The 14,200-nt window shown below is 40.2% G+C and overlaps 1 protein-coding gene across 4 annotated transcripts; it reads right to left on the bottom strand.

The window, feature by feature from the left end:
- Positions 1-2,448: 2,448 nt before the first annotated feature.
- zic6 (zic family member 6) lies at positions 2,449-14,138 on the bottom strand. 4 transcript variants are annotated; one of them, XM_049029649.1, is made up of 4 exons: positions 14,029-14,138; positions 10,406-10,518; positions 5,956-7,370; positions 2,449-4,175 (listed from the first exon to the last, which is right to left on the bottom strand). In XM_049029649.1, the coding sequence occupies exons 3-4, from the start codon at positions 6,911-6,913 to the stop codon at positions 3,571-3,573; spliced, it is 1,563 nt and encodes a 520-aa protein (XP_048885606.1). In that variant the 5' UTR covers positions 6,914-7,370; positions 10,406-10,518; positions 14,029-14,138; the 3' UTR covers positions 2,449-3,570. The 4 variants fall into 4 exon arrangements, with proteins under 4 accessions (XP_048885606.1, XP_048885609.1, XP_048885607.1 ...); XM_049029652.1 differs by lacking the exon at positions 14,029-14,138 and adding an exon at positions 13,065-13,578; XM_049029650.1 differs by lacking the exon at positions 10,406-10,518.
- Positions 14,139-14,200: the final 62 nt, after the last annotated feature.

The raw sequence follows: 14,200 nt of genomic DNA, 5'->3' as shown, positions 1-14,200 counted from the left end.
CCACAGAGTCCCTGAATGTGCACATCCCGTCTTACACGGAATGCATGGACGGGCCAGGGTTAGAGCAACCAAAGCCCTGTAAATTGCTTGTGGTACATAACCCACCAGCTCCTGTTGCTAGGCAGAGGGAGCACTGCAGGAAGGGAGGACGATGACTGGTGGGGGAAACGGGGTTTCAGTCATCTCATGCTGAAGACGTGAGCAAAGAGCAGGGGGGGTCGATTGGGGCGGTAGTTAGTCAACGCGCGACTATACTGGCAAAAACCCAAATCCATCAATCACAAAAAACCACAGCGGAAAAGGAACATCATCTTTCAGGCAGCAGATACAGCCTCCTGACACTAATACAGGGATCCCAAACACTGGTGCATCACTGTCCTTGGTTGGAGCAGCAAGATGTTCCTGTAAATGATCCATTTACCTGGTCCCGTGTCAGCTTGCTGCTGCACTCATGCAAGTGCGAACCTTCGAATTTCCTGGACTCCAAAAATCCAAAGAACCACAGCAAAGCTTCACATTCATGAACCCAGGAGGTGAACCAAGGCCTTTGCATCTATAGCATTTTGTGTCGTCGTTGTTGTGTGCAGCTCCAAAGAAATAACTTCAAAAACAGCATTTTAAATGTCAACTTTTTGACTTTAGTTGTATACCAAAGATTATCATGTTTGTTTGAGAATAAAACAACCACGTCAGCACAGGTCAGGAACAAACAGTCCTTAGTTCTTACTAAAGTTTTCCATCATCCATCCTTCCTTCCTTCCTTCCATCCATCCATCCATCCATCTGCTTATACCAGGGGTGGGCCATCTTACCCAGAAAGGGTCGGTGTGTGTGCGGGTTTTCATGGCAACTCCCTAATTAGATTACTAATTAGTGGACTGATTGGCTGAAGAGTCCTCACACCTGGGTTTGAGCAGTTGACCTAATGGTTATCCCAAAAACCTCTATACACACCGGCCTTTGTGAATATCATATAATTGATTTCATTGATTAGATGACACACCAGTGCACTAATACTCCCGTTTTATTGGTCTGCAGGCTGATGGACTCGTCACAAATGTGTCCAGTAACATAACTCATTTAAAGAGGTGTAAAGCAATGAAGTACAAATACTTCGTAACTGTATACTTAAGTAGGATTTTTCCGGATTTGTACCGGAAGTTGTTGCAAAATTTACTTAAGTTTGCCACTTTTCTGAGCTAAATAACGACTTTTTACTCCAAAACATTCTGCACAACCATTGTTACTCACCATATATATATATATATATATTGTATACAGAGCACCTGAGTCATAGGACTGCATGGATCTGGATGGTGATGACTGCCTTTTCCGTAGATTTACTGGGTGGTTTACTGGTTTACTTTAGCCTGAGTGCCATTTTGGTGTGATATCTGTATTTTTAGGCCTGCTTAAGCATGATAGACTACTTTTCCCACCACCGATCTCTTAAGATTAGTACATAAGCCTATATATTAAGTAACACCACGTAAATGGAAGGAAAGTTGCTTTTTACATTTTTGTCTCATTTTGCTGTAAGTCGTCATTTAGAAGTATGGGGTCACAGTCCAAAGTCGTCTTTTGGTCACTAATAAAACGACATAATAGCATGCAGTGAATTATCCCTGAGTGAGCGCGGTGCCGTCTGTGAGATCACGCATAATGTAGAGCAGGTGCCCCTCTGATCCGCAGTCTGCAGCCTATTTTCACTTTCCATGCCGCTGGTCAGTGGGCCCAGGATTCGTTATTAAAACATATTTGCACGCCACTGGAAAATCCAGCACACTATCAAAGCTTCAATTTCCGAAATGAAATTACAAAATGTGTAAAACACGTAAGACCGTTTTCCGCCAGCAGAACCGAGTTGTTCCCTCATAAAATAACCTGATTCGGCTAATATTCCAGTAGATCCCAACTGCGAAAGGAAGATGCGCAACACAATTTTATAACTCCACCTGAAACCAAAAGGTTGATTGATGTTCTCCTGAGATTTCTATATGAGTAAATGTAAAGGCTATAGAGTTGTCTTTATTGTCGCTATCGTCAAATTGTTGTCCAGTCGTTACGCAGTCAAAAATGGTTATATTTTTATGCCATAACTTTCAACTATGTGCCCTTTGGAAACGTTAACACGTAAAACACAAGAAAAACTCTAATGACTTTAAAATCATAAATGAATGTTTTATTTTAAAACGTCGCACTCAACTGTGGTGTTACATTAATATTTAATATCTATCAAATATACTACGGAGGCCGAAGTATATTTGTGATGGCAAAAAGACTCTTTTTCCAATCAAACAATATACTTCATTTCATTTAATTGGCAATTAAGGTAATTCCAGGAAGTTTGGATCCAAGTTACGCAAAATTTAACAATGTTGCAGTAAAAAAGGAACAGGAGCTCTGAGACATGCCTGATGTATAACACATTGGTCTTAATCACAACCGGTCTGATCAAAGAGAATGCAGATACTTTAATGAAATATTACATGCATAATTAATAGGACAGTATATACAGTATATTAAATATCAGTTCTTACTATGAAGACCGCAGCTACATTTTAGTCAAATACACTATACATATCGATACAAACAAACGGGATGAAGATGGCGGGACACAGAGGAGCGTGTGAGACAACTTACTACACACTAACATCCACCCGCCTCCTCCACACATACCTATATATTCCAAGCGAATGCTTGCGCGTCCAAGACGCTTGCGTGCTCGCACTAGTCAGAGATCACAGGAGAAACCCGTACAGATCGAACTTCAGTATAACAATGACACGCACCGTGCAAACAGATGCATACGTACTTCAACAGGTAACAGTGCTTTAAAAATATAAACACCGAAATATGAAATACGCAGGAACGCTTCCAACAGCTCAGTTTATTGTGGATTTCAGTACAGTATTCTGAATTAAATTACACACAATATGACATCTGGATTTCACTCTTCACGAGTTACATTTTACATAGGACTCGGCATGTTTTTCCCATAAAAAATGAAGACAACCCCGTTTTAAATGTTAAAGTAACCCATTCTTCCAATATTAAGCCGCCTTAATATTGGTCCAATTAATATCGGTCCATATTAAAACTGGAATACAGACCCTTCGGTCACACGTGCCTGTGGTATGTCTTCAACAAACATCCTTACTCTTGCAGGAAAAAATGTTGCCTATTATAGTAATTTATAATTCAAGTAGCCTATAAAAGCTAAATGTTAAAGACATTAACAAGTATTACACTGCAAACGAGTTCAGAAAATCTAAAAGCCAAAGAGAAACGAAGGTGTTATATTTTTGCATATGAGAGGAACGGGGTTAAAAGACGGTCATGAACCTTCACAAACGCCTCACTATGAGTCAAAAACAGAGTAATACGCATAATTTAAAGCTTGTCAGTCTCCGATTGCACGACATTATTAAGTCACATTAAAAAGCAAAGATTAAATAAGGACATCGCTAAAAAGGAAAGCGCCCATTTTATTACTCTGTCAAGCTTTACATGCTGCACTTTCGTACATTTCGAAACAATGGTCCAAACAAAGAGTATCATACTGAAGTTCTACACATCATCGTTACACTGCTTTAAGACGGCCGCTGGTCCATTATGACAAGTGTACCATCCGTTTGCGATACTTTTTTGGAAAGCGGGCCCATGAAAAGTCCTGTTACTCTGGGCACCGACGTGGGACGGATGGCTGGTGCTATATTGACCCGAATCAGTCCTATAATCGCCTCTCTGCAGCAGCACTGGGTCCAACAGGGGCTGAGACCTTTCTGCAGAATACCCTAGGCTTCGGTCGAGTGTATAGAAACTTGGCCCATTTCTTGTTTCGGGTGATACCGAACCTCGCAAGGACCGTGAACTGGACGAGGCAACTTCAGAAGAGGAAGCGCCTCGGCGATCCGCTTCGCGGGACAGCCTGACCTTGTGAAGGTGCTCCCCGTCTTCCCCACTCCCCTCATCACTTTTGGCCATGAAACCCTTGAAATGCAGCTTCATGTGCTTGCGGAGTGAGCTTGGATGGGTGTAACGCTTCTCACACCCTCTGACTTTACACATATAGGGTTTATCACTGGAGTGCACATGGGAATGCTTCTTCCGGTCACTGCTGTTAGCAAATCTCCGACTGCAGCCATCAAACCCACATTTAAAGGGTTTTTCACCTAAATGTAAAAAGGGGGAGAAATTACCGCGTGTTATGTGAAGAACACGGCTCTACTAATGCACATATAAAAAAAACCTCACGGCGACATAACATTAGTTTTGTCAATTTGTTTTTTTCTAAGTACTGAAAGAACGATTCGAAATTACCAATAAGTTAAATACACCTGGTTGAACCCTGCAACATCTCTGGGTAAATATACTGTATCACGTGAGTGTTCTTAGTGCCTCTCCACGCGAGTCACCCTCCCATTGCTCACGGGACTCTGCGCTTTCAGCTAGCTCCCTTTTACTGAATGCACGCATCATCCAATACGTACATATATTTTTACGGTGTCATAAAAGTACAGGGACTTAAGTCCTTTAAGGGTCGGTCATTCATTCCCATTCCTCCGCAAATTGCAACCATCGGATAGGCCTATGAAGAATTTCTGGAAAATCATAAAATTAGTATGTACGAAAATTAATGTTAACATGTGTAGATCTATGCTGTCAATTGTACATAAAATAATTAATAGTTGTACAATAACGGTCGCATTTCTACATAGTTTAAATGAACAAATTTCACATTTTGCAACCGCAGCTATTGTATTCGTACTGTAAAAGGATTGTGGAATACTAGATTGCAAATTCAATTGGTAATAACGAATGCGCCTTAACTTCCACATCAGTCTACAGTTTAGTTTTTCACAAATCCCATTGTTTAACCCATTGTTAAAGATCCCGTTACGTTCGTATCGTGAGACTATATCGAACGCGCCTGTGCTTTAATACCCCGTGGCGCTCCTCATAACAGCAGGAGCTTTCCGCAGGATTCCGGGGCGTGCAGCTACGTCACAGCTCTCCGGTGTCCCGGCCTTTATTTATTTATTTTATAAATGACGAAGGGAGGGGACCAAAATCGGACATTTTTTATTCTGTCAGACTCAACCCATGAATGTACGGAAAGAACATGGTACTCGTCTTCTGCAAGGAAGGTGGAAATATTGTATACATCTATACACGGCCATGTCATCGGGGGGCTAACTTCATTTAAATGTAAAGTTCTAATTTTTGGTTGGACAAATGAAACCAAATTCATCTTAAGGGTTACACATCCTCCGGTCCCATTGGTTCCTAAACCCTTGTATGTATCTTTTAGTTATATGTCATGTATAATGACGTGACTTTTCATTGTACAGCTAGTAATATTTAAACAATAAAACAGAATACAGCTGCGCTTAATACCAATGCTATCCAGTAACGTCGGCAAGTAAGAGTCATAATTTAAGTTTTTAATAACTGATATTTAATAATGAATACTGAACGCCATAATCAAAATCTTGAACGCTGTAGGTTAATGATTGCTAATCCATTCTTAAATGGACTGAATGTGGAATGATTTTGTCCAAAGCCTGCATTGTACCGGTTAAGGGGACATTCGGACCCATATCGACTACGCAAGCATTTTCAAATCGCATTTTATTGTAACTAGCGAATAGCCAACCCATTTTTGAACCTATACTAAAACTTCAACATGGAAGTTTTATTTTTTGAAAATACGTGACCATGCCATAAAATATATTTGTAATTTACCTAACCAAAAAAATCAGATTGACCATTGTTGTGTTAGAGTGATAGCTAGTAAGTGCCTTTATTTAACTGAAAACCCTGGAAGAAATTATATTTTTGAATTTAATACAGTTCAATAATTAAAAGCATATTACTGTTAACCAGTAAACCAAACAGTATGATTTTTAAGAGGCACTCATGATAAATTGCTTTAGCATCATCGTTACCAACCTGTGTGTGTTCTCTTGTGGATCTTGAGGTTTTCTGACCTGGCAAACACTTTCTCGCAGCCATGAAAGGGACACGGGAAAGGCTTCTCTCCAGTGTGGACTCTGACGTGATTCACCAGTTTGTACTTGGCCTTGAAGGGCTTTCCTGACCTACAGCAGCTCTCCCAGTGGCAAATGTACTCAGACTGGTCATGTCCTCCAACGTGCTCCACAGTCACATGTGTCACCAGTTCATACATACTGGCGAAGGTCCTCATGCAGGGGCTCTTCCCAGCCCCCCGTTGGCCGCCACTCCACCTGCAGACCAAGTCACGCTTTGGGTTCTGCCTGGAGTACCTTAGAAGAGAGTCACTTCCTCCATGGATGGCCATATTGAGAGGCTTGTAGAGACTCAGGAACTGGGTGACAAACTGCTGACCGTGACCCCCTGAGGCGCTCAGGGTTTGGCTGTACGGCTGCGTTCTCGAGAGAAGGTCCCCGGGTACAGCCACCATTATTTGACCGCCGAGCTTCCGAGTCGAGTCTGAGGAGCCGTGGGCCTGTTCTTGGTAAGCCGTGAAAAATGCATGGCCCCCGCCTTCTCTAGAGCTGGGGAGGTCACGGTACCTTCCACTGGTGCTATGTTGGGTAGCTCTTGGTGCAAGTTGGTCAGTGACTGGTGACATGGTTGTTCCAGAAAGATCTGGTCCACCGCTAATACCCTTAGAGCCGCGGTGCAGGCGGCGTCTAGCGAATCCAGAGTGTGAAGATCGAGGACCCAAATAGTCAAGATACACACTGTATCTTGCCTCAGGATCGTCTCGTAAATTTTGTGCGGGGCAGAGTTTTAAGGAAGTACCAGTGGGGTGTCCTGTGAGCTCCACTGCCAAAGGTGGCAGCCACACGCTGGCTTCAGTATTGCTCTCCCCAGGGTACAAGTGAGAGAGAGGGCAGCCACTAAACCTCGACAGGCATGACATGTTTTGTTGTTAGTTTGGCTGTGAAACTGGAAAAAACAACCATCTTATGTTAAGAATTTACCTAGCAGTTCCCATCCCTTTATCCCCACTATATATTATCTGCGTGTGAAATTCGCAAGCTGAACAAGATGTAGTAAGTTAAAAAAAAAGTTGGTATGTGCCTCATGCCGTTCACTTTGCTCTCCTGATTTGTGGAAGCAAGCATGGTAGTAAAACTGGCCGAAACAGGCCGTGGTGCAATATAAAAGCACAGCAGGCAGAACCGCTTTTAAAATAGAGCGCTTTGGGATTGGCTGGAGTCCTGTATGATTGATGGAGGCTAGGGTTTGTTTTAAAAGGGACACGCATGCGTTCGCTGCAAGACTCCGTTTCAAAAAAAAAAAAAAAACTACAGAAAATGCTTTGAAATCTGCCGCGCATGCAGTGCCAAATCTGGCCGCTCTTTGACTTCCAGACGCTGCATCAGAAAAAAAGAAGGACCGGTTAAGTTTCAAAGTAAGAACACGGAGGCTCGTCACTTTAGACTGGACATCCCAATGAGGCCAAGTATTCTCTCCACAAGTATTAACCTAATCATACAACCTCATTAAAATAGATAAATAGGCAAATAAAACAATAAGAAGAATTCAAGACTAAATTGTTTTATTTACAAGTGAGAGATTATTATAGTATAACGTCTCACGATTAGTTAAAAATGATGCTTCTCTAAGGTCCAAGCAGTTTTAAAAAAACAAAACAGGATATTTTTATTAATGCAATTTACTTTTTAAATATTTTGTGAAGCCGTGGGTAAAATTACCGATGTATAAAATGGACGCACTTCTGACTTGGCAGCCGCGGGCAGGAGCAGACAACTAGCTAATCCACCTCGCGCACACCCGCAATACACAAACGCGTTCATACATCCTGCCAGTAAGGAATTAGTAAAAAAAAAAAACATTTGCACATGATAAAAGTGAAACACACCAGTGATGTTTATTCATATAAATGGACAATATAGTCATGTATTTTGTTATTAGCTAGCTTTCACGTTTATCCACTCCGACTTTTATATTAATCCTCTCGATTACTTATATTTTCCCGATTTATTTGACTGATTGCTTTTTTGATTGTTAATATTATTTCATTTTCTTTGGCTGTACGGCTATGTGTTATACCCGTACCGCTTCAAGCATTTTTGCCCTAAAAAGAACGGTCAGACATCCTAACTTGGTTATATAATGATTCAGTAAAACCGCACGTAATACAAATCCAAGTCACATATGCCAGTGACAAAAGTCTAAGGGCGCACCTTGACAAGCCTTGATGTTAAACTGCAGGTATAGCATGTAGGCGTCAAACCCATTAGTGGTGCCATTATCAGACGCGCAATTTTATCATTGCAGTGATTCATTATAGTTCATTGGCTAACGGGAAAAGATTATATTCTGAAAACCTCCATTTAAATATACAGTTTTTAAACCAGTAGCTACAAACAAAGAACAAGACACAGACTGACCTTTTAAACATCATTCAATCGATTCCCGAGATGCCTCCGTCAAATTAAATATTGAATATTAAAAATTAAAAATTTCTCAATTTTTCATAGTGTTTCAGCGGTCTCCATTTTCACTTAGTTTGTAGTCTAAACAATAGCGTTAATTAGATCATATTTAAACAGACGAAATATTTTACAAGTGACTTGCGCGTGGTAAAATTCGTCAATGAATGCATATGGAAAATTTTGTTGAGTTTATTATATAAGCTACTTCCGCGCGCTACAATGTTCTTTTCAAAGTGGTCTAAGATTTCTAGAAAATAGTGTAAGGTAATTTGGTCGGACTGCTAATGTCGCCCAAGGCATTGCATGTTTTCTGTAAATTCAAACTGGACGTGGTATGAGTAATTTTAAAGTAATTTTACATATCAGGCATACAATCGTGTGGTGCACTCATTACACATATTACACGTTTTAAAATCTTGCAACAATATGTTCTAAGTCTTGAAACAGTCTTGAATAAAGTACATTGGGGCTGAATACGTTTTAACGTCGTTCGAAATATTTCCTAGGACAAAACGCTAAGTGAACTAGCATAAAATGAGCTGCTCATCAGACCTTGCACTGGACAGTGTGTCAAAAATTGGCCATTCTTCAAAACAAATTACTAATGGCGCCAAACACATGGGAAAGGTGGGCAAAATAATTTCAGAACTAGGATTAAAGATTAACCTTTCACAAAAAATATCAAACGTGCATATTTTTCCAATAAAACAGACCCTGTTATTATTTGAACATCCATGTATTGCATGTACTGCAGTAAACAGTTATCCTCGATAGATATTGCTTGAATTAATTATTGTTTATGAGTTCGACTAAGAGCGTTTGAAGTTTTTTCTATGAGCTAAAACATTTTTCTGTGGTGTGGGAAATGATGCTCAGCCCAAAGCGACGCATCTAAAGTCTAAATAATAATCGATTATTAAAAAAAAAATTTTTTTTAAAAATCGTTCACCTGATGCGGAGACCATATAATGGGGGGTGTAGACTGCCGATCTAAGATCAGATACTGGTCCCGGAAACAATTTTTCAATTTAAATTTAAATTTGATTTTAATATAGCCCACGTATGAATGATGTAAACTGGAATAGAGTATTAGATATCAATACACTAAGGAACATCTACATATTAGAATACAGTATTTAAAAAAATGCACACGCAATGTTTATGCTATATATACGGGAGACACTAATATGACATATTTAGCACTGTACAGTTACAGTAAAACCAAATTGACGTTAATAAGTTGTAATATACGGACCTAAGAGTAATCCATCACCTGATAATTAGTTAATTGGGTAATTGATATCAAACATACATAAATTATTCTCTCATTGGCTGAGCAGCCCCAAAAGGTCTGCCCTGCTGCAAAGAGAAAATAACCAATTAGCCATATATTAATGTACCAGCATTTAATTTCATTTCATGCATTACATTCGGACCACCCAGTTTTACTGGGTTGGTAACAGGGCCTTCTGTGCATTACCTCCAATTCTTTATGTTGCTGGGATCTAACTCTGCACCTGTGTGTCCATTTTGTTAAAAGCATTAAAAATGAACACAAACAGAATCTGGGGTCTTTTGAACTGTGGTGCATAATTAAACAAACACCGATACACTTCACACCAGAAAGACACCACCTTAATTGTAATAATTAGATTCAAAGCCTTTAAGTTATAACTTCGGTAGTAAAACGAATCCAACTGTTGAGTTCATTGAGCAGACACTAACTCCTCAGCTCCTCCATTGTTTAGTGAAGCGAAGAAGTAGTAAATGAAACACCCGCTTATGTTTTGGGGGGGGGGGGGGGCTGCAATGTAAAAGTATTGTAGGGTCCCTAATTATCAAATCAAGGGAAAGGTTAGATGGTTGAGCTAAAAAAAACGCAGCGTCAATAAAAAGGAGAGGAGGAAACTGGCAAAGGGCACGGAGACGGGCGTCTACGCCGCGGTTACCTCCAAACCCGCACACGTCCGTAACGGAACCCTGGGCCGCCTAGGAGGGAGCAGGCGAGCTGCACAGCTGATCACGCCGGACAGTGCAAAAGTGCACAAGGAGCAGCAGTGGGCTAACAGAAGAAAACAGAGGAACAGCGTCACCGTGAAGCCAGAGAGAAACGACGCAGTGCCAGACCAGTGCTGTTACTAAGCAAGGCATACTTATATTGCTGTATAAACAGGAGTCCACGAGAAATGCAGCAGATTCATTCCTTTGCAGCAGATTCATTTTTTTGTTCTGTTATTGTTTGCAGTAGTGAACTGTTTAAATAGCAAGAAACTCGTGGTGTTACACAGAAAAGTACTGGGGAAGTTTTCTTTAAATGATAAAGAATTGTCTAATAAAAATGTAAATGTATCATTATTATTATTATGATTAGTAGTAGTTGTAGTTCCAGTAAGTAACCTCAGTAGTAGAGGTGGTAGTATTTTACTTTATTTCGTATGTCGATAAAGTCTAAGACATACTCTTTGTAAACATGGAGTAGAAATACATGTTTCACCCTTGAGGAGGTTCATACACACCGGGACGCCATTCGTGTAGCTTTCATACATACAGCTTAACCTACAATTTCTTTTCCCAGTATAATCTCATCACATGCCTTTAACAGCGGGCGGAACACAGAATTTATCCACATATTTAATATCTTTTCACCAGATATTTGGAAACAACAAGTTTCCATATTTTAAATGATAAAGCTGGAGTATTCCTGCATTGTCTCTGCATATTTAATTATAAAAGATGAGTATTCCTGCATTGTTTTGGTTTCTGTAACTGGTGTTCAAGCTAGTAGCATTTCCTACATCCATTTTGATCCACATCTAGGACCTGAAGTAAGCTATTACACCACCATGTATCACGTCTACAGTACCATCCTTTATAATGCAGACTACAAGCAATCCCTCAAGTGTGGCTTCCAGCCATGCCCAAGTGAAGCAGGCCTCCGCACAGGAGCCAGCCACTCTCAGGCTACAGAAAGATTAATGTCCTTAAATGTTAATCACAGGGCCAGTGTTTGTATGAATCCTTAATTAGCCTCCTTGAGCTTTTGAAACTCCCATGTTATCAAACAAAGAAATTCTGCACATACTTGACATGAACTCTTTAACTGTCAAGGGCAAGTTATAGTAAATGGAAGACGCATCACATGGGGAGGCGATTCCATGACATACGCCTGTCTGACAGTTCACTGCTCTCGGTATGAAGTGCGGGTGTTATTGTTTAACAGAATGTAAAGACACAGCACCACAAACGAAGAACAAAAAGCATATTTATAGGATGTTTACAAAAACTGCCTCCTTCTATTACATTATTACGGGACACTGTTACAAACAGTTAACCACTGAAGGTAAAATCCAAACAGATGTAGTAAATATAAAGGCTTTTTTGGCAGAAGATATACAACCTCTCAGTGAATTACCACTGCTTGCTGAGAAGGCAACTCCAAAATGCTGTTGGACCAGAGAGTGAAAGTACTCTGCTGGACTGAAGGAACAACCATTATGTTCCGAGCGGATGTCCCTATGGGAAACCAGCTTAAGCGATGGGAGGAAAGGATATCATTATGTTATAGCCATTTTCATTAAATTATGTATCATTTAAAGAAAACTTCCCCTGTACTTTTCTATGTAACACCACTAGTTTCTTGCTATTAAAACAGTTCACTACTGCAAACAATAACAGAACAAAAAAAAAAGAATCTATTGTAAATGAAACATTTCTTGTGGACTCCTGTTTATATAGCCGTTATATTCTATAACTGCCATATTCGTACATCTGAGGGGATTTGTACTATGGAAAATCAAGAACACTGGGAGAAAATTATGTATCCCATAATACATGCTGGGGTCTCTTAGGGCTGCAACAGTTGATTTCGTTTTTTTTAAGACGGTAACCTAGAACAACACATGAGGTCATTTCTTATTTCTGAGGCCAAAGGTCAGGGTGCCTCCTTGGCCTGATGGTCTGCAACTTCAGAAGCCAAGTACACGGGAACGGTCAGCTGATGATCCAAGTCAATGATGTTTGTTACGGAGGCCACGATGCAAGCGCCTACGCTCGCAAATTATTTTAAAGATACAATCCTACTGCGAACATACTGGGCGTAATAACCTCTGCCAGCAGTTTCGGTTCAACGGGCTAATAAAATATCGAAGACCAAAGTTGAGAAAAACTTAACTGCCTGTCAGCTGTGAAAGTTCACAGAAGTCACCATAAATCTTTGGAGTTTAACAGCTCTCAACATATTCATCGTTAAACTCTCCTGCGCTCCCACCGTGTGAGCTACTGATGTTACTTTTAAAATATTTGCGAGACCGATGGAGCTGCATGGTAGGTGTGATTAGTGACTCCATAATTTATACGAGGTAGTTATTGTACTTACATTCCATAATCGGATAATAAATCGCACGCAACATTTCGCAATTTATTTTGCATTACTAAGACTACTAGTGGGTGATATTTATACAACACCAGCAAAACATTCCGCACCCTCACTACTTAAAACTAGATATTAAAAATAAACAACTAAAAGGCAAACATCGGTTATTACATTTAAATATTTAAAAAACGTCGTTTTTCCACACATATCAATATCAAATACTTCGGTTAACTCACCTTACATTTTAAAATACTAATTTGGGAGGAATTACAACGGAGTAGAAGAACGAATGCGAACTGCAGTGATATGAAGATTTTTCTCTTTTTCTCCCAGGATTTGTAAAATAAAGAATGTGAACTCCATCCTGGGCCAAAATGGGGGAAAGGAGACGGAATTACAAAGCGGCGCTTGAAGCACTCAAGGCGTCTCTGAACTTGATCAGATTTTATGTTTCCTGCAGCGATTCGGCGGCGGCCCTGTGAAAGTCGCTGAATAGCAGGAGTTTTTTGGTTCAGTGAAAAAATCTCAGGATATTACAATTACTACCATCTTTCTTTCTGCCCTTTATTCCTGCATCCTACACCCTATAGCGCTTTGGAAAAATCCCCCTCCCTTCCCACGCGGCGGAATAAAGCTGAATTTCGGAACTCTGCCAAATATAGAATAGTAAGACAAGGAAATAATAAAATTATCCACATTCACAAATCAAGCTTTAGACAAGCAGGCAAACAGGAAGACAGAAGAACAACGATTCTGACAGATCCTTACGATTCAAGCACGAATTTTCGTGATGTGCGTTACCACGTTCAGTTTGATCTTTTCGTGCGTTATGATATACATATATTCCACTTAAAGGCATCTCGCTGTTTTTACGCACTTTCAACTCTGATGATTTGAGAGCTTGCAATGTAAACGAAACTTCCCTGCTTGTCACAAATATTTCCTCTGACCATTTTCAACACTCATTTTCACACAGCCGACTAATAGCAAGTTAAGAAAGCGGTACCATGTCAGTCAGGAAATGTGTGTTTTCGCGTTAAGTCGCACTGCTATTTGGTAAACACTCGTTTGCTCATTTTAAACGAGCCTGCTAAAGAGCTAAAGGTGGATGGTTATACTTTAAGTTTCAGAACATTTTACATGCTTAAAACGGTAAAGGGAGCATAATTATTCAGGGTAGATAATGTCCAGTAACCTTACCTGTAAATAATGCTCTCAATGACCAATGGAATTCAACCATTTGAATAAACTGCCATTTCCAATACTCAATTGTGCCAATCAGCGCATATCTAGCCAATTAACGCCCTGTTATTGTGTCACGTGTCAAGGCAGTGGCAAGCTTCTCATTGGCTGTCGTAGCGCTGCCTCCCGA

This window comes from Brienomyrus brachyistius, chromosome 10 (assembly GCF_023856365.1).
Source record: "Brienomyrus brachyistius isolate T26 chromosome 10, BBRACH_0.4, whole genome shotgun sequence".
NCBI lineage: Eukaryota > Metazoa > Chordata > Actinopteri > Osteoglossiformes > Mormyridae > Brienomyrus > Brienomyrus brachyistius.
This window is presented reverse-complemented; position numbering and strand designations above follow the sequence as displayed.